At 41.7% G+C, this 22,199-nt stretch overlaps 1 protein-coding gene across 2 annotated transcripts in view; it reads left to right on the top strand.

Annotated features, from left to right (window-relative positions):
- The window catches only part of ndrg4 (NDRG family member 4), a 116,442-nt gene that overhangs the window by 25,885 nt on the left and 68,358 nt on the right, over positions 1 to 22,199 (top strand). For both annotated transcript variants that reach the window (XM_057835792.1, XM_057835791.1), the window contains exon 2: positions 21,300 to 21,390. In XM_057835792.1, the coding sequence (XP_057691775.1) occupies positions 21,313 to 21,390 (78 nt within the window). In that variant the 5' untranslated portion in view covers positions 21,300 to 21,312. The remainder of the gene's footprint in view (positions 1 to 21,299; positions 21,391 to 22,199) is intronic.

The following is a 22,199-nucleotide window of genomic DNA, read 5'->3' as shown; positions in this document are numbered from 1 at the left end:
AAATTCATTTGTTTCTTATTCTTTTTTGGGTATGTTCGTCTTCTATACACCCACCCATCGTTGTTGTATGAGTATGCGACATTCATTTAGCCAGGATTTTAAACCTCATGGATGGCAGTTAAAGCAATTGTATTTGTGTGCCTTGTCTGTAAGGCTTTTTTAAAAATTTTATTTTATTTTAAAATTATTCTTTAATAACAACATATCCACATAACAACAGGTTGTGTGCAGTTCAAGTGATGAGAGCGATGCTGTCACTGTGTCAGTCAGGATCAACATCTATGCTCTGCTTTACGAGAAAAAAAAAAATCCTTTCTAGGAATCACATTTGCTGATTCCTATTTGTTGTTGTTGTTTTAATGAACTGTTTCTTTGCTGAAATGTTTAACTTGGAGGACGGATGACAAAGCTGTCAAAATATACGTGTTTACACAGAGCTCAAAGAACACCTACTACAACAGAACGGCCATTATTGTTGAGTACTGAGCCCAAGTCCAACCCCTTTATGTCTTTACTGTATTATAAATGTCTATCATCAATAATCATGACTAATTATCGGTGGTTATAGTGGGATTGTACATGATGGCAAAAAATTGTCTTGGCTTTATTCTCAAAAGGGAAATTCAGGCCAGATTAATAGGAAAAACATAAAATATATATATATATATATAGTGTGTGGTTAGTGTGGTAGAGTGGTTAGCACGTCTGCCTCACAGTTCTGAGATCAAGGGTTCAATCCCGGGCTTCGGCCTTCCTGTGTGGAGTTTGCATGTTCTCCCCGTGCCTGCGTGGGTTTCCTCCGGGAACTCCGGTTTCCTCCCACATCCCAAAAACATGCATGGTAGGCTGATTGAACACTCTAAATTGTCCATAGGTGTGAGTGTGTGCGTGAATGGTTGTGTGTCTCCTTGTGCCCTGCGATTGGCTGGCAACCAATTCAGGGTGTCCCCTGCCTACTGCCCGAAGTTAGCTGGGATAGGCTCCAGTACCTCCGCGACCCTCGTGAGGAATAAGCGGCTTGGAAAATGAATGAATATATAATGGCAAAGATACAGCAAACTATCAGTATAACACAACATCTTGGACAAAGACTAGAGAGAAAACTAAACCTACATAGACACACAGCTGAGTGAAACAAGACATTTTTGCCCTGTTGTCTTCATGCTCCTCCATCTTTAAGAACGGAATTATCAGACATGAACACTTGAATTAAAATTTCCAGCAGTTATATAATTATTCATAACATTAAAAACAATCCAGCCAGTCACAGCCACAGCCTCTACTTTTAAGCTAACTGGGATAACCATTAACGTTTTGTCATTACACAAGGCATATGCTTTAAAGCAGCTAGCAATTTAAAATTAAAATTATAATTAAATTATTGACCTGATGAATGGCTTTTTCATCTAAGTAAATTGATCATTATTCACTTCTACAGAAGGTGATGTTGCGCTCTAATTTGTTGGGCAGGTCAGTGCTTACACATAAGAGAGCCATACAGACTGTGCACACAAAAATGATATCTAGTTGGGATGGACCGGTATGAGTTTTTCAGCACTGATACCGATTATTAGTAGTTAGAAGGGCCGATAACCAATTTTTGGAGCCAATATTCATTTTCTGTAAAAATTAGCGTAAAAAAATGAATAATGCAACATTGCAAACACTGGACATCATTGAAATGCCTAAAGCATGTTTATTGAATCACACAGATAGAAAATAATAGCGACAGTGGTATGAAAAAGTATCTGAACCTTTGTCAAAACCACACAGATGTAAAAACTGTGTCTGCTTTAACTAAAACCACCCAAACATTTATAGGTTTTCATATGTTAATGCGGACAACAAGCAAACCATGACAGAAGGGGGAAAATAGGTAAGTGAACCCTCTGCCTGAGGAGACTTTAAGAGCAATTGAAACCAATTTTTTACCAAACAATTTAAGTCAGGTGTGTGCCCAATCACTGATAAGTGGTTTAAAGCTGCCCACTATAAAACACACACCTGGTAAAAATTGTCTTGATGAGATGCATTGTCTGATGTGCATCATGGCTCGGTCAAAAGAGCTGTCTGAAGACCTGCAATCAAGGATTGTTGATCTGTATAAAGCTGGGGAAGGATACAAAACCATCTCTAAAAGTCTGGATGTTCATCAATGGACAGTTACAGAAGTCGTCTACAAATGGAGCGCTTGGTACTGTTGCTTTTTTCCCAAGGAGTGGCCATCCACCAAAGATGACGCCAAGAGTTCAGTGCAGAATACTCATAGGTAGAAAAGGAAGGTAAAGAAGAACCCTAGAGTGTCTGCTAAAGACTTACATAAATCATTGGCACAGTCCAATACCTCTGTGCACACATCAACTATATGTAAAACTATGGCCAAGAATTGTGCTGCTGTCTAAAAAACAATTGTTGCTCGTTTAATGTTCGCAAAAAGGCACTTGAAGTTGAAGCACAGAAGTTGTGGCAAAAAATTGTGTGGGCTGATGAAACCAAAGTTGAATTGTTTGGGAGTAACACACAAGGTCATGTGTGGAGGAAAAATGGAACAGCTCACCAACATCAACACCTCATCCCCACAAAGAAGCATGGTGGAGGGAGCATCATGATTTGGGGCTGTTTTGCTGCCTCAGGGCCAGGACAACTTGCAATCATTAACGGAAGAATGAATTCATACATTTAGGATGTTTTGCAGGAAAACTTGAGGCTGCCTGTCAGACAGTTGACGCTAAAAAGAGGATGGATGCTGCTGATAGTAATCATGATGTATTGATTTTTCTTTGATTGCACCAGGTTATGTGACAATATTACCATTACTTTTTTTTTCATATTGCACGCAATATAAAACGTTGTAAGATTAGTCACCAATTTGTTAGGGCATTTGTCATTATTTGTAAGATTGCCAACGGCCTCCAGTTAACAGGTATGCTAATGCTAATAAGGCCATCTGTCAGAAAGTTGAAGCTAAAAAGAGGATTGATGCGGCAACAAGACAATGATCCAAACACAGAAGTAAACCAACTTCAGATTGGTTTCAGAAGAACAAAATACACATTATGGAGTGGCCAAGTCAAAGTCCAGACTTGAACCCCATTGATATGCTGTGGCATGACCTAAAGACAGCGATGAACTACAGCTGTTTTGTAGAGAAGAATGGGTCAAGATTAGTCCCGATCGATGTGCCAGACTAATCTGCAGCTACAGGAAGCGTCTGGTTGAAGTTCTTACTGCCAAAGGGGGTGCACAAAATATTAAATGTGATGGTTCACTTACTTATTACCCCCCCTCCTGACATTGTTTGCATACTATCCTCATTAAAACATGAAAACCTATAAATGTTTGGACGGCTTTAGTTAAAGCAGACACTGTTTTTTATATTATATAAATATGACAGATCACCTGCAAGTATTAATGAGGCGACATCCTATTTTTCATTACGTGATCACTAGAACTGGCACCAACAGTTTTATAAACCAGTACTAGTATGTGGCTAGTGCCACCTAGTCATGCGTGTAGAGTGGCTACTCTAGCATACGGTATGTGTTAGTCATGCGGAGAATGTACCTGCTGCACGGGAGCCGTCAGACAGGCTTAACTAAATTAGCAGCATTTTGTAAAACTGGGTTTACACCACGTAATCTAATTAATTCATTTGAATATCCAGGTTTATAACATGTAAATCAAATATATTGTACCAGTTTAGTGTACCCATAGGCATAGCAAAGGTCCCAGGGGACCCCAGGCAACAAGCAACATGGGGCCCTTTGAGCGTTTGCAAGTAAGGGGGACAGTTGGACTTGGAGCAATAGCATATCTAATAAAAGTATAATAACGCCTCAGTCTCATAGAGTGCTTTTTAGGACACTCAAAGTGTCTGGCTTCTACTACATTAGGACATAAAACTACAGTACAGTAACATAGTACACTCAATGCTGTCTTGCTTCCTTTTCTCCTCTTCTTTTTTTTTCTTTCTTTTTTCATTTCCAGACGGATAACTTCTCTTCATTTTGTCAATTAAAAAAAGGCCCGATCGCCGCCCACTCTCACTCTGAGTCATGTCACACATATACATATTTGCGCAGTAAAATGAACACGAAGGGGGGGTTCGAGTGCACGCTGCGTGCGGTCATCTTGGCCATAAAAGTGGCGAAAACTAAGCACTTTACACTCATATGGATGTACAACATCATTCTAAGATGCTAAACTAACACCTTCCCTCTTAAAGCAAATGTGCAATGCGAATATAATGTAAAGAACGCTCTCCTCGACGCAGCGAGAACGAGTGGAATCAACCAGCCGACGTAACAGGAAAAACACGAAACGGTCGCGCTGATAACGGCTCTAACTTATCATAAGAACTTTATGGCATGAAAAGGAAATACTTACATTCGTTCATGGACGCACAGATTAATCTTCTAACAGGTGGGGTGGCCGTCCTCTGCTCGAAATGCGCACCTTACGCTTACGCCTATTCTCGTTCTCAGAATATGCAGCGCTTGTGAAGTAGGACAATAACAGGACTGGTTGCTATGGCAACGTATGCAGCGGCATACCGCATACCCAAGGAACCTTTGTCAGGGACGCGGGCAGGCAAGGCAGGTTGTGTGGACCCAATTGCAGGGCAACAAAAGTGGCAAGGCAGGTGAACTCAAAAAACGTATTAATTATAACTAACCAAAGACACAAAGTACAAACAAAAGGACTGTGGATCAAAAAGGCAAGGTTCAAACAAAACTTACTTTACCTGAGGGACTAATACACGAGGGCTTGGAAAGGACTTCAACTTGGACGCAGACACTGACATAGACATAGACAATGACGCAACAAGGAGTGACAAGAAACTGGGTCATTATATACGCAGACAAGGGGTAACGAGACGAGGAACAGCTGGGTAACACAGGTGGATGCAGATTGCAGGATACACTGGGAAAACACACACAGGTGAGAGCAATGGGTAATCACAGGGACAAGTCACACAAGGAGAAACCAAACACAAAACCTAACAGTACCCCCCCCTCAAGGGACGGATCCCAGACGTCCCGAGGAAACAAAAAGTCAGAAGGTTGCTCGGAGGAGGGAGCAACACCAGCCCGTCACGGCCAGTCAGGCGGGCGTCCAGGACGCCAGACGTCGGCCGATCGCACGGGTCGATCGGGAGGGCGCCCGGGGCGCCAGACATTGGGTGACCGCACGGGCAGATCAGGCGGGCGTCCCAGACGAGGTAGTGCTCGGTCGTCCATACCGCCACGTTGTGGCAGGAAACGAGGAGCAGCATCGTCGGGGCGAGGGTCAGGAACTTCGGAGTCTGCTGGCGGGACAGCAGCGGTGTCGTCTGCTGGCGGGACAGCAGCGGTGTCGTCTGCTGGCGGGACAGCAGCGTGGTCGTCTGCTGGCGGGACAGCAGCGTGGTCGTCTGCTGGCGGGACAGCAGCTTGGTCGCAGGAATCTGCTGGCGGGACAGCAGCGTGGTCGTCTGCTGGCGGGACAGCAGCGTGGTCGTCTGCTGGCGGGACAGCAGCGTGGTCGTCTGCTGGTGGGACAGCAGCTTGGTCGCAGGAATCTGCTGGCGGAACAGCAGCTTGGTCGCAGGAATCTGCTGGCGGGACAGCAGCGGGGTCGCAGGAGTCTGCTGGCGGAACAGCAGCTTGGTCGCAGGAATCTGCTGGCGGGACAGCAGCATGGTCGTCTGCTGGCGGGACAGCAGCGTGGTCGTCTGCTGGCGGGACAGCAGCTTGGTCGCAGGAATCTGCTGGTGGAACAGCAGCTTGGTCGCAGGAATCTGCTGGCGGGACAGCAGCGTGGTCATCTGCTGGCGGGACAGCAGCGTGGTCGTCTGCTGGCGGGACAGCAGCGTGGTCGTCTGCTGGCGGGACAGCAGCTTGGTCGCAGGAATCTGCTGGCGGAACAGCAGCTTGGTCACAGGAATCTGCTGGCGGGACAGCAGCGGGGTTGCAGGAGTCTGCTGGTGCAGTCGGCCCGGGCACTTGACTGCGGGGAGCCGGCGCGGGCGGCACTTGACTGCGGGGAGCCGGCGCGGGCGGCACTTGACTGCGGGGAGCCGGCGCGGGCGGCACTTGACTGCGGGGAGCCGGCGCGGGAGGCACTTGACTGCGGGGAGCCGGCGCGGGAGGCACTTGACTGCGGGGAGCCGGCGCGGGAGGCACTTGACTGCGGGGAGCCGGCGCGGGAGGCACTTGACTGCGTGGAGCCGGCGCGGGAGGAACTTGACTGCGTGGAGCCGGCGCGGGAGGAACTTGACTGCGTGGAGCCGGCGCGGGAGGAACTTGACTGCGGGGAGCCTCGGGAAGCCGAGCCGTCAAGACGTGCCCATGACGTCGGCGTGGACGAGATCGCCGAGGCTTTTGGACAGGGTTCATTGACAGACTGGGTGGTATGGAATGAGGGAGGCCTGAAAAAAACCGAGAGGGTGAAGAGAAGGGCATGGAAAAAAAATCTGGGTCGGAGTCAGAGTCAGAATAGAGGAGGTCATATAAATTGTGATCCTCCTCAAAATCTGAAAAATCAGAGTCCAAAAAAATGTGTTGTGGTCTGTGGGTGGGTTGAGGGTGTCGACGTGCCGGCCGAAAATGAATCTTTCCCGCTGGGTCCACTAGTGGTTGCGTCATTCTGTCAGGGACGCGGGCAGGCAAGGCAGGTTTTGTGGACCCAATTGCAGGGCAACAAAAGTGGCAAGGCAGGTGAACTCAAAAAACGTTTTAATTATAACTAACCAAAGGCACAAAGTACAAACAAAAGGACTGTGGATCAAAAAGGCAAGGTTCAGACAAAACTTACTTTACCGGAGGGACTAATACACGAGGGCTTGGAAAGGACTTCAACTTGGACGCAGACACTGACATAGACATAGACAATGACGCAACAAGGAGTGACAAGAAACTGGGTCATTATATACGCAGACAAGGGGTAACGAGACGAGGAACAGCTGGGTAACACAGGTGGATGCAGATTGCAGGATACACTGGGAAAACACACACAGGTGAGAGCAATGGGTAATCACAGGGACAAGTCACACAAGGAGAAACCAAACACAAAACCTAACAACCTTGCTAAAAGGAGTATTAAAATTGCTAATAAAATAGTTTAGGATTATTTTAGATGCATTTATGTTATAATCTTCTTATAGAGTATTCAACGAGGAATACGATAGACCCATTAATAGACTTTCTTGGAAAAAAAATCACCATTTCTTTAAGTAGTCACATGATTAATGAGGTAGCCTGTGAAAACCAACATAAAATATTACAGTAAGGACTTTACATAAAGTTCTTGGTGAATCACTCTTTGCACATACATGCAGTGTTAAAACTGGATGGACTTGTTTAAACATGTATGCTAAGTGGGACTGATAACAGAATTGTTAGATAATCTTCCAAATGATTCCATGGTATTGAATCACTCCCAATACTTGCAGCTACGACACTGCGGTGAAGCTTAGTGTGCTAAATCTTTGTGTGCCAAATCTGTTGGCCGTCTGGGGGCCCCTGCTGGCTGGGGGCCCTAGGCAATTGCCTGTGTATGCCTAAATGGACGACTACGCCTCTGAGTGTACCAGTATAGGGACTTTCTCATTATGTGCTGCGACCCAGTTTCCATCTATTGATTTACCAACTGAACCAGACTAACCTTTTTAGAGCTCCAATTAATCAATATCTGAAATATTGAATTTGCTCACTCTACAATCATCAGCTGAAATGTGAAAACATTTTTCCGCTAGGTCTAAATATGTTACAGTGTTCTTTCAATAATTATATAATTGGCACACATGAGACAATTCAATGACTGTATGTAGTAAATAAGGTCTCATGACCCAATGTAAACCTGAAGAGAAAGATCAGATAGTGATGAGTGCAAGCAAGGAAAAGGGTTACCTTGATACAACTGAGATGCTTAGTTTGGCAAGGACATGCAATGAAATTTAGAAGGCTGGGAACTGGGCAGGTTAAAGCAATATTACAGTTCTAATATGCCATTTCTGTTTCTGGAGGCAACTTCATAACCCAGTGTTAGAGAAAGTGTATAAAGGTACAAAAGTCCCATGACTTACTGTATGTCATGTAGCATATACAGTGGTATGAAAAAATATCTGAACCTTTTGGAATTTATCACATATCTGCATAAAATCACCATCAAATGTGATCTGATCTTTGTCAAAATCACACAGATTAAAAAAAAAAAAACAGTGTATGCTTTAACTAAAACCACACAGGATTTCATATTTTAATAAGGACAGTATGCAAACAATGACAGAAGTGGGAAAAATAAGTAAGTCAACGATCACATTTAATATTTTGTACCCGCCCGGCAGCAATACCTTCAACCAGACGCTTCCTGTAGCTGTAGATCAGTCTGGCACATCGATCAGGACCAATCTTGGCCCATTCTTCTTTACAAGACTCCTGGGATGTCTGGCATGAATCGCTGTCTTTGACAGCATGTCAACAGGGTTCAAGTCTTGACTTTGACCTGGCCACTCCAGAACGTGTATTTTGTTCGTCTGAAACCACTCTGAGGTTGATTTTTTTTTTTTTTTCATAAAAAAAAATAAAATAAATAAAAAATAAAAAAACAAAAAAAAACAAAAGAAAACAGTAACCTTTGCTATGTTTGGAAGTAATTTAATGTTGTGAATCAACTATTAAAGTTGTTACAATTGCTCCCGTTTTTGCATTAGTTCCCTTCTGTCTACTTTCAACATGTGAAAGTTTTAAAACAGTTTCATCATTTAGAGATAGATTCAAGTCAAGATTTTGCCGCTTTAGGAGTATTTTGGATAAAAAGTTACTTAGGTTCGCTACGAAGGTTCACGAGAGCAGAGCCTTTCTCAGAAGTCTACTGCTTTAAAATGGCGGCTGCTTATTAACGCCGCCCAGTCTGTCATTTCGCATGTAGTTCTATATGCATATGCATATCTAGTGTAGCATCAAGTGGGCGTAGATTGTAGGCTGTCAGCTATAGTCAGCAAATGTTGGAGAACCTAGCCGAGCATCGCATTTGCAACAGCGTGACAACACTCTTCCCTCCTTCCCACTCCCGCTCTTCTCTCTCCGTGTCTCTGACTTTTCATTCAACCAACGTAGTAACGCATAGTAACGCACATTGTCCCGTTGCCGAAACGGTGACAAAAAGAAAAAAAACGTAACGCACGAAAAACGTATAGATTTTGAATGTATGGCGTACACATTTAAAAATCTGTGCTCACTTGTACAAATTACGCCGAAACCGTACAACTTGACAGGTATGCCTTAGTGAGACAACAGCTCCAGCAGGGAAGCTTGACAGCTGTAACACTGAAAAAAATGCAGAGCTCAAACACACACACACACACACACCGTAACGCGACGAAATAAATAAAAACGACCGGAGACAAAATGGCGGACGAGACTCTCGCGTCATAAAGTCGAAATCACATAAGTTGGGTACGTCGTAGCCCCTGCAACCTGTACCATCATTACTTTATAAAAATCTGACATTGTATGAAGTTACTCAAAATGTTACTTATTACTTTGGTATTCTTTTCAACTAATACATTTTTACTTTTTTGGGTGATTACTTCTACTTGAGTAATATTATTTAGAAGTAACGCTACTCTTACTTGAGGCTTTGGCTACTTTACCCACCTATGATTCTTACGCAGCACATGCGTTAACCTGTATTTAGAGTTTCTAAAACAAGGGTACTCGTCTGTCAATGTTCATTTGAAATTGTCGGAATCCTCTATTTATTTATTAATATTTTTAGACTAAAACATTTGAAGTTTTATAGATGAAAACATTTTTTGTGACTTTTTGAGACCAAGACTATCACATTTGAAAATGGCTAAAATATGACTAAGACAAATAAGTGTTTTCACAACACAAAAATGAAAAGGGCTTCCAAATACAAAACCGTCTGTGACCCAAAACAATTGCTACTTCATTCGGCTGTGACCTTATAGGTGGCCAAATTTCCCTGAAAGCTTGCAGTCCAGTCTCCAGGCTTGAATGTCCCAGCTTGTCTCCCTTTCTCCCGTGATGATTTTTTTCTAGAAGGAACAAACTTTGAACTGTTTCTACGGCAACGGCTGTGTCTCGTCACCAGTCATCAGAAACGAGACTTGAGAGAGGTTTTTTTTTTTTTCATTTTGAATCGAGGACGGAATGTCATGGACTCACATACGCACACACCCCTATAATTCACCACGTCCTATCTACAGCAAATCCCTCCACCCCAACCACCTACATCACACTTGCACCATAGGATTGATGGCCGCAGATTGTTACTGTCTTTTTTTATTTTTTAAATGTTTTTTGTGTGGGTTGTAATTCTGAAAGAAATTCTGTGTTTTCAACACAAAGATTCTACTTACTTTGTGACAACAGCACACAACACACACAGTCTTGAGTCGCATTTGGATCACCATAACATAAAGAATGATTTTAAAAAAATGTTTTTGTTTAATGTTTCTCATTTGAACGAAGAACTTTCTTCCGTAAGAAGCAGAAGATGAAGGATAGTGGAGTATTATTATTTATTTTTTGGAGGGGAAAATAAGAAGAAAAAAAAAGACAAAAATCAGTGAATAGTCAAATCAGATCTAAAAGGAGCATGCCAGGTTGTCATAGCAACATTCTGTGAAAAGCCATAAGCCAAGGAAAGAAAGGAAAGTTGGTCATCAGTAAATTGATCAAAACATATTTTTCTTTTCACTGAGAGAAAGCGGTGGGTAGTAAAGTGTTATATTTAGTCCATTATATATATATATATATATATATATATATATATATTTTTTTTTTTTTTTTAATTTTTAATTCTTTTTTTTTTTTTTAATATATTTTTAAGTTTTACCACACCATACTTTTTTTTTTTTTTACCTTTGCTTGAGTATACTAGTACTTGTGAAGAAAAAGACACTACCCAGATAGCAAAATATAACTGGAGCGGACATGGGCCAGATGTACTGCAAATTTTAGCCCAACTTCGTAAAACGGATCCGCCCCAGTGTCTTTTTGAACAATGTCCCAGTACTCAGTAAGGAGTCACTTGCTAGATCAGCAACAAGTTTTGGGCCAGAACTGGTCCAAAGTCGCATTGATGTATGGCCCGGATATGGTACACGTTACCAAATCTGGGCCAGATTTGTATCAAAACTGTTTCAGTATTAAATTTGGAGTCCATTTTGTTCAATGCATCATACTGTAATGTGTTTATATTGCAAATTAAATTTGTCTATTAAAAGCTATAATGCCAACACTTCTTTTTCATGGCATTTATTAACATATTAGTGCAACATAAAACAACATAACAATATAACACTGTTTTTCACAAAATATTATAATTGGAACAAGCAACTCAACATTAAAGATGACCCATTTTTAGACTGTAAACAACATATTGTATTTGTTGAGGTTCTGGGGTAACGGGGGACCTAATTCATTGACGATGAGAGGGAGTGTTAGATAGTGTCCGAAGAATCCGGTGGGCAGTTTGGTGATAGAACAGGTGAACTGGCAGGCAGGTGTTTTGCCAAGCAAGCAGTACAGGATCTAGGGGGGAAAACACAAAAATCAGCTCAGTATCTGGATTACAAGATTATTTGTTAGCTGAAAGTCACATACCTGTAGGTGACTTGTTGATCTGGCGATGATGTGAGGCCAAGGACCGGTTTAAAGGGATCCACGAATAGAAAGACTTGTTCTTGAAAGATAAATGTTAGTAGAAGTTATTATAATTTGATATTGAAACCCCTCTTCATGTTTTCGTTTTTATACAATTTGTAAAATTATTTTAACTAGTAGTTTGCCATTGTTGTTGACGTCGCAGGGCGGAGACGTAACAGGGCCACGCTGCCAGAATTCCACCTGTCACTCTTGAAAAAAAAAATAAAATAAAATGTGTCACTCTTTAATCATGTAAGGTAGTGATTTAAATATGCCACAAGGTGTCAATGGCGAGTTTTACATTAATTAGGGATTAAGCCAATGAGTATGTTTTTTTCTCTTGACTGATGCTGTAGTTTCTTTAATCCACAGTGGGAGAGCGAAAGGAAAGTGGACACAAGCATTCAGAGTCGTAGCTCGGACAGCGCCGTTTATTGGCATAAGCTTTGGCAACTCTTTTACAACAGACATAAGTATTATATGGTGAAAATACTACAAAACTAATACTCATATCGCTCAAAAAATGCCACAAAGAAGAAAAGTGCTTCAGTCTGTATTAATGAGGCCCTATTCTCACACCGTTAACACAACAATGCAAAGAGAACTGGCATTCACAATCAAAATAGAAGCGCAAAATACACATAAAACTTACTCAGACTTTGGTCAAACGATATTTTAACATTTTAGCAACTTCTTTAGCTCTACAAATACACTGGATGGCAATATTTAGTCACAATACATAAACTATGATGCTGGGAGCCATTTACAGGAGTCTTGTGATGACAACACTCGAATGAACATGAATCACGATAGAACCAGTCTAAAAAAAAAAAAAAAAAAGGGAGCTACGGCGTCAGTCGAGGGACAAAATTATTTAAATCACTACCTTACATCGTTTGAGTGACTGTGAAGTACAACAGCATGGCCCTGTGACGTCCCCGCCCTGCGATGTCAACCACAATGGCGAGCTACTAGTTTATTTTTTGATAGACAATTTTACAAAATTTATTAAAATGAAAACATTAAGAGGGGTTTTAATATGAAATTATTATTACTCGTACTAACATTTATCTTTTTAGAACTACATATCTTTATATCCGTGGTTCCCTTTAAGAAAGCTGCTGACGATGATCAGCGGCACCTGGTCCCAGGCTCACCCATCTGTGCAATCAAGGCAACAATTAAAGCAAAACTCTCATAGTGGTCTGCCCCGAACAGTGCGTAACCTATCATTTGGACTTTCATAGTGCTGATCCGGGCCGCATCTGGCACACTAACGTTAAGCGGGTGTGATTGCTATACGGATCTGGCGAGCTGAGGCCGAATCCGGCACGCAATCGCCTGCTATTGGTGTACTCTTACTCTACTACTACACTACTTTGTGCTACTGTTCCAGGCACCAGAATTTGGCACCACTCACAATTGTGTGAATCCTGTAAAAAACAGGTGATATGTATTAAAGAGGGACACAATGACGCCAGTTCGCTAGTGTACCTCAGGAATGAGAACACGGCTGCGCACCTGCGCCGTTAAGACTACAGCACTGGTTATTTTGCTCTGAACAATAGTCCTATGGTGCTACCTATTGACTACTCCGAACATCTTCACTTGACAAAATAAAGCATACATTGATTGAATTAGACACATACTTTTTTCTGAATTAGAAAATCAGATTAATTTCACACACACAAATGTGATCACAGTTTGTGGGTATCACACTACAATACAGTTGTTACATTTTCCTCTTTAATCTACATATTACTTCATTATATCCAGAGATGCCCACCAGTTCCACCAATGAGTTATTGTAACGATAACCACATGACTACATTATACCATTCAGACATAACAATACAGTCACATGACCACAAACAAGCTTGCAGTCGGAAGTCCTATGATCACGTCAGCCTGTTCAATCACGCGGTGTCTCAAAAGCAACGTAAAAAACTATTTTGCATTGAGAGCTACGCCCACACTCGCACCTACGGAAAATTTGAAGTGTTCAGCCTACCACGCATGTTGTTGGGATGTGGGAGAAAACCAGAAAACCCATGCAAGCTCCACACAGGGAGGCCTGAGCAAGGATTGAACCAGCAATCTCACATCTGTGAGGTGGACATGCTAACCACTCTTCCACCCTGCTGCCTAGCTTGTGACTACTTGAGTTGGACCATTCCAGGGGCAGCTTTACACAGTCGTCAGCAAGAGTTGTGCACTGATTATATTCATTTTACCGTTTCCAATCTGGAAAATATGCCTGCAGTAAAATTATGTTGTTGTTTTTTTGTAGGGAATTATGCACCATAGACTGCATCCTGCAGATAGAACCAGATGTGTTTTTTCAGCGTGAACGTCACTGCTTTTGTGTAGTAGCAGACACAATGACGAGCTAAATTACTTGGATTGAATTTTCCTGGTCACGTCACACATTTTCCAAGCCGCTTGTTGCCCGGCAAAGTACTCTAGGTCATTTGAAAATGTCATGTGCCAAACAATGTCAAGGCTGTTTAAATAGCAAACAAAGGCTGATGTGATTGTTCTGGGAATTTGCAATTCACTCTAAAAGGCAAACAAAAACAATAAGTAATGATTCTGAGAGATGTACTGTAGACAGAACAAATTTTCTAATTACACCTAAACTATAGAGGCAGAAACTATTCATGGACTTATATATTATGTAATTGGATGATTTGTTTCCTAATGCGAAATGACAGACTCGACGGCGTGGGTAAACAGCTTAAAGCAGTAGACTTCTCATTGCTAATAAATATGATTAACGTTGCTGTACGTTGCTAACGTAACGTTAGCCCTGCGGAGGGTTAGTTTTCTATTAATTATGTACACTGTCGATGCGTGGCTAACGGCTTTTACATACAGGCTTTATTTAATCTGTAAAAACACAGTGCTGTAGATTGATGAGTATGTAAAATAAAAATGGTGCAGCTCTTGGTGGTAGTAGCAAATATTCAAATAAAGCTAACTGTCAATTTTAGCTTAGTAGTCATTCCTGGATAAAACACCAAGTAGCACTGGTGCGTAATGTGCTCCAATACAGCAGGTATCAAACATTTATTTTGAACACTGCAAAAACTCAAAATCCTATCAGTACTTACAATTTAGACTTACAATTTAGACTCACTTAAAGCTTAACGAGAACTTCAAAATAGCTTGACACAAATGGAAATTCGATTGAAACACGTGGGAAAAACACCTAACTTTCAAGTAATGTGTGTTATCCAGCGTAATGACATTTTTAGGTAAGAAACAAGTTTTTATTTATTTTTATATAGGATCTAGACGTTTTTTGAGTGAAAGCCGTGATTTTTTTTTTTCTAGTCAGATCTGAGATGCGATTTTTGGCTGTTTTCCACAATGTTCGTTGAAAATAAAGACATTGATTGTCTGAAAATTGTTCAATATTTGGTGAAATATCTTGTTTTCTCATGTATATTCATAATTTCTCTTTACCTAAAAAATATATTTTATCCGGTTACTCCATTAATCGATAGAATTTTCAGTCGAATCCTTGGTTACGGTACTAAAATATTCAATAGCTGCAGCCCTAAATGTGAGGATGCACTCGGGTGCCAGTGATTAAAGCTAGAAAGAGCGAGTTCACTGCTACACTCAGGTTGGGTTGCTGAAGCAATATTATCACGAAATGTCGAGGAATGGAACTCGTTCGTAACTCCGGGACAACCTGTACACCTGTGCAAAATAATAATTTTTTTGCCGTCAACCAAGTTCAGAGCAAGACCAAGAGCAGACCCCAAGATGCTAAAAAAAGTATCTTAAAACCCTAAAATGTCATCACGGGACGAACAGCAGGCTCTTGCAACTGTTGATATGAAAGGGTTTAGGTTAGGCAAAGGTGTGCAAGGAGGAAACCTTTGTTCTCCCAGAAGAACATGAAGGCCAGACTGAAGTTTGCCAGAGTGAATGTAAACAAAGACCAGTACTTCTGAAATAATGTTCTTTTGACAGATGAATCTTAAATTGAATTATTTGGACACCAGAACACAAGACATGTTTGGAGTAAACCCAATACAGCATTCCAGGAAAAGAACCTCATCCCAACTGTGAAGCATGGAGGTGGAAGTGTCATGGTTTGGGGATGCTCTGCTACAGCAGGACCTGGCCAGCTCATTATCATAGAATCCGCCATGAATTTTATCGTGTATCAGAGGGTGCTTGATGAACATGTGAGATTATCTGTGAAAAAAACTTAAAGCTGAAGCGAAACTCGACGCTGCATCATGACAATGACCCAAAACATGCCAGTAAATCCACTAAGGACTGGTTGAAAAGAAATGGAGGGTCCTGGAATGGCCGAGTTAAAGCCCAGATCTTAATCCCATTGAGATGCTGTGGGGTTACTTGAGATGGGCTATACTTGCAAGAAACCCCTCAAACATCTCACTGTTGAAAGTATTCTGCATTGAGGAGTGAGGCAAACCAGGTGGTATGGTATACTAACTTTTTCTTCAGTTAGAATATGCAGAGGAGTGGGGCGAACCAGATGGTATGAGGTCCCAGCTTTTTCCTCAGTTAGAATATGCATTTTTGTTCATGTATTTGGTTTAATAAGTAAAACAATGTAAATTTTTGTTGTTTACCTGCTATTAAATCACTTTCTTTTCCAGTGATAAAGAAAAACAAGATCAGACATTGATATGTAAACATTTCTAAATAAAGAACTGAATATTTAACGTGGTGACCTAATTTTTTCACATGACTGTACGTCCATTCCAATGATGGCCATAAGCGTCCATTCCATTGACGCCAATGTATGTCGATGCCATTGACGGCCATGTAGACAATTCCATTGACAGGAAGTGACCTAATATCAACAGGAAGTGATCCAAAAATGTCCTCAAAACAACAGGAAGTGACTTGATATCAACAGGAAGTGACCCCAAGGGGTTTACCTGCCAAAACAAAGCTACCATCGCAATTTTTCCAGAAATTGTTTTCCAGTTTTTTACGATTTTTCAGTGACCACAGAGTGTTTGTTTCTATACACACAGTCACAAATAAATATAAACGATCAATTTGGTTCCTTTATCTAATGTTTTAAATACTCTGGACCATAACTGAAAAATAACAACAAATACTACGTTGCCAGGAAGCTTTTCTCCATGTGTTTGTTTTTCAGTCAAATTCTCTTTGATAGCAAAACCTTTGCATTACATTTGTTGGTGATGATGCCTTTTATTACATGGCTGCCCAATAGACCTGCAACAGTGTTATGTTAGGACACCAGGTTGAGTCTGTCATAATTTATCTTGACGCCTTCGGCTGATGATAGGTGCTCAGCTAGCAGTTATTTTTAATGTTTTGTTTTCACGCTGATACCCTTCTGACCAATGCCAACGACTGCGTGGTAACACAGCTGCAGACTGAGAACAGATGATAGCCACACCAAATCAAAGTATGGCAAGTAACATCATAGGACAAAATAAACAACAGTCTCCTTTTCATAAACCATTTTTGTTCTGGCAAAATCAGTGTATATGCGACTGTAGAAATGACGACTCGCACGTAAAGAACATTGCTGTCACAATAGGCTAAGAAATTTTGGGTGTATTTGACATCACAAGCGCTGCAGACTATCAGAAATACTCACATTTGATTGGCTAAAATGCTTCTGGTACATAAATTTGACTGCTCACTGAAATTTTGCCTACTTCCTGGAAACATTGGCATTTTTCTACACTATCAAAAAGGAGAAAAATGAAACTTATTTTAAAAATTATTATTTTAAAATTCTTCCTTCTTGGATGCACTTGGTCAAAAAGATTACAAATATCAGTAAGAGATTTAAACATTTAGTCAAGGCATTGGTGTTTCTTTAGGTTACGTAGTCTTTGGGTGTACAATACTATAAATATGCCAACTTCATTTGTCCTTTGTTTTTGCTCTCTGGAATTCTACCAGCGCAATCTGCATTTTTATCTGAAGCTCTAAAGCACAAAGCCCAGATGTCACTTCCAGTTACTCCTAGCAGCTGATGAAGTGTGTGACCCTGCGGTGTCAGTGCCAATACTTACAGTGGAAAGTACACAGCATTCCAGCACTGTTTTTTTGTTCTTTCTTCCACACTGAATACACATTTAATAGTAATAGATAATAAAATGTTGGCTTTTACATTAAATATAATTAATCTTGTGTTGCTCATGGTTTCACATATACTCAAATTGGAACGATACAGAGAATTGCGGACTCTGCATCGGTCCGTTGTGGTGAAGAGGGAGCTAAGGCAAAACGCTATTTACCTGTCGATCTACGTTCCTACCTTCACCTATGGTCACGAGCTGTGGGTCATGACCGAAAGAGCAAGATCCCGGATACAAGCGAAATGAGTTTCCTCCATAGGGTGTCCGGGCACCCCCTTAAAGATAAGGTGAGAAGCTCGGTCACCCGGAAGGGGCTCGGAGTAGAGCCGCTGTTCCTCTGCATTGAGAGGAGCCAGATGAGGTGGCTCGGGCATCTGATGAGGATGCCTCCGGGGTGAGGTGTTCCGAGCATGTCCCACTGGGAGGAGGGCGTGAGGCCGACCCAGGGTATGCTGGAGAGACTATGTCTCCCGGCTGGCCTGGGAACGCCTTGGGATCTCCCAAGAAGAGCTGGCTGAAGTGTCTGGGGAGAGGGAAGTCTGGGCTTTCCATTCTGAAGTTGCTGCCCCTGCGGCCTAACCTCAGATAAGCAGGCGAAAATGGATAAATGGATGGAATGATTAATCTAAGGCAAAAAAACAACAACCCTAAAAAGGCAGTGAGTTTGAACAAAACATATGTTTTTTAAATTTAAGTATGTTTTAAACCTTCATTCATTCATTTCATGGGGGCGCCGGAGCCTATCCCAACTAACTACGGGGAGGAAGCACGGTACACCCCAGACTGGTTGCCAGCCAATTGCAGGTATTTCCTTGTCCTTTCCCTGAGGGCTGGTTAATGGGGAGTACAGATGGTCTGCTCTGGGTCCCACGTTGATGATTTGCCCTATATATTTCTGACTGCCCTCTCATACATGCCTGCCTACAACCGGCCCTGATCAGCAAAGTGAGGTGTGGAAACCCAGTATTAAGTGAGTCACATGTAAGTGTGGATATGCTGACATCCTGTTCTGTTACCTGATCGCTAATCCTGGCACTGAAAATCTCTCTAACGGACTGTGTCTAATTGCACTCAGTCATGCGCGAACCCATTCAGATGTGTGATAGTCTTGCAGAAAAGTGGAAGTGCTGGGGCCACCCCAGGACCCTGGCACCGCTCCAGCCAACCGGGGGGAGCAAGCTCGCGGCCAACCCCTCCTCACACCTGGCAGAGGGGCCACCGCCATCCCTCCGGAATCCAGGGCGGTCTCCCGGAACATCCAAGCTCCCTTTTACCGGCCCTCGGAGGATGAGGGGACCACTGACCCCCGCGCCCACCATGTCCACCCACCCGGACCCCCAGCCATAGCCCCACGGCCTACTAGGCTCAAGGCAGGATATGACCCCGACCCGGAGGGAGTGACACTCTGCTGACTCGCCGGCACCTAGCCGGTAATTGGTGCCAGAGCCCAAGGAGGATGTCCCTACCCCCACCCCTGGCAAGCAACGGCCCAGACGAAGAGTGGGCCCCGCCCCAGGAGTCCCGCATATTGAAAAAGTGTGGGACCCACCTAAAGCCCTATTACTGTGGCTGCCAGGCACCGTGATGGGATTGTGTGGGGAGGGTAGTGCAGTGTATGCATCAAAATTGCCCGGCTGCGAGGACAGTGGGACTGCCGAGTGAAACTAGTCCAGAAATTTAAAGCAAGAGTAGCGTGAGTTCAAAATAATACTGTTTAAGTGAATGTAAAAGTAGTCATCCAAAAAATATGGACTTTATGGGACATAATGAAATATATGAATACATAAATACATAAATATAAATAATTTCTTAAATTTGTCACTAATTAATTAAAATACCAGCTCATTTAATGTAATAACATATATAATTATTTCACTAGTTAATTATTTCATGAACACATATTAGAATGGAATAGAATAGCCAGCACTTCATGTGACCACGGACTTTGATGGGCGAGTTTGACAGGTATGAAGTGCTGCAAGACATGTCCATAAAATAATTAATTAAATAGTGAAATCATTATGTGTATTGAAGGAATTCGGCCACTCAGCCAAGCCGCTCGAACCGCAACAGCCGAACCAGTAGGCGTCCCACTGGCGCAGCCCCCAGCAAGTCGGCCGGGAAGGCGTCCACTCCGGTGTTAACCCTTTGTACTTACTCCATTTTAAACGGTTTAAAGAAGGCTCACCGAAAACAGGTTGACAATTTATTCGTCGACAGTGATCATAAAGCAAGGCAAAACAGACGACAGAGAGGCAATACCTCTATAAGTCCAGAGTCAGCAAAACAACGGATACATCGAAATGTTCTCGAGAAGCGACAGTTGTTCGCTAAATGTTCAGTCTTTTGAAAGCTCCCGCGGGGTGGGCCGTGGGCAGGAAGAAGGGTGTGAAGAAAGAAGAAGGGTGTTTGGGATTATTGTCTTTTTGTGGATTGGACAGGAGGATTCGGGAGTTACTGTTGTCCGGGCAACGAGGAAGTGGATTCTGCTACCTCAGCATCAAAGGGGGCTCTTTGAGTCTTATCAATTGTGCTATCAGTTGGATATTGGGCGTTCTCCGATGCTACTTGTTTTAGGACAGAACGCCCTGGCTTTGTCCTGGAGTGCCTGGGAGAACTGATTGCGAGAGTTGGTGCGTCAATCTTGCTCATGACGCACACGTTGGGCTTCTGTGATAAGATGGCGTTGTGTATCTTTTATGCCCTATATTCTGCTTCTTTTCATTAAACTATGGTATAAGTACAATTTTATTTTATATTAGGTGTGTTAGAGTAATACAAACAGTCCTACATTAAATATGAGAAACGATACTATTCCCTGATTGATTATATTAATTTTGTTAGAGTAATGCAAACAGTTAGACAGTGCCTAAGAGAAACGGTACCATCTCCTTCATTATTAATCCATTAAAGGACTTGGTATTTAAATGAATTAATGACACATAATTATAATAATAATAGGAAATATGTTTTCTCCACTAGAGGGCACTCATGCTCCCTTCGAATAATGCTTAATTTATGTCCATTTTTTTTTCTCGCCGGAAATCAATGTTTTTTATAGTTTTATTTCTTTGTCTTAATGTGGTTATCTATTATAGTACAGTATAATAATAACAGTTCATATGGATAACTTTGTGTTGAGAAAAAAAATAATACATTTGTTTGAAAAAAAAAAAAAAAAACATCTTAACCACTTACTCAGAATGTTACTCATTACTTAAATTTTTTTTTTCACTCAATACGTTTTTAATTGTACTTGAGTACTTTTAGTTAAGTAATATTTTTTTGAAGTAACGCAACTCTTACCCGTGTCAATTTTTGGCTACTCTACAAACCTCTGTCAAGATACTGTATGATCGCCTCATTTTGATTACTTCCAAGGTTGTTTTTTCACTGTTAATAGGCCTTAAGAAAATAGTTTTTCTGAACATGTGAATGTGTGGGAGTGTGTGCATGTGTGCTTTGTGCCTTTTTTTTTTTTTTTTTTTTTTTAAATATGTTTGTGTTTCTGCAACCCTGATTTCAGGTTACTGCCCAGGATGGCGGGGATGAAGGAACAGCAGTTCCCTGAGGAAAAGCCATTGCTCCCAGAACCAAGAGCAACTGATTCAGACATGGTCAGTTATCTCTCATCTTTCAAGATATCACTAGAATATAAAAATATCAATGGGAATATACCAACATACCAAACTGATTTGTGTGCTGCGTGGACTGCTTCTAAACTTGTAACAGCAATCGTATATTAACGACAACTTGAAGGTCAGGAGCTAACGAAGGAGGAGAGAGGCAGGGCAGACCCAATCGCAGCGGATAAAAGAGGCAAGCAAGACAGGGCAGCAGGTGTGAAATAACTCCAAATTCACAAAAATGCAAAAGTGTAACCAAAGTAGAAAACCAAAACCATGAGAACAGAACTAACAACAGGGGAAATAATACACTGAGTGTGAAGAAACGAAACAACAAGTCCACTACTACAAGTAACCTACAGGCAAAATACAGCAAGTCCACATTTATTTAATCAACCCTAATGCAAAAAATAGAAAATCAGGCTTCGTGTATCGATACTGTTCTGTGGTAAATAGTTACCAGGTTTCAAGAAAATAAATTCACGAATAAAGCTGTGTTTTTTTTTTCTAATCGCGCAATGGGTTCCCATGTAAAATTAATGTTATCATCAATCGTTCTGCCTCTTATTTTTGAATTATGTGAACCGGAAGTTGTATGGTTCCACGGGCTTAGACTTTTGACATCCTAAACTCTGTGTTAACACAAAACTACTTTTGTCATATCATTATGAAATTTAAGTAATATTCGGGGAGGAAAAAGTAGGGAAATTACGAGATTAAAGTCGTTCTATTACTTATTGTTACGTTCCGCAAACCTGACATTGTTCGGGGTATGTGGACTTTGAACATTTGGCAACGTA

This window comes from Corythoichthys intestinalis, chromosome 5 (assembly GCF_030265065.1).
Source record: "Corythoichthys intestinalis isolate RoL2023-P3 chromosome 5, ASM3026506v1, whole genome shotgun sequence".
Taxonomy (NCBI): Eukaryota; Metazoa; Chordata; class Actinopteri; order Syngnathiformes; family Syngnathidae; genus Corythoichthys; species Corythoichthys intestinalis.
Note: the sequence above shows the minus strand (reverse complement) of the source record. Positions and strands in the feature narration are given on the sequence as shown.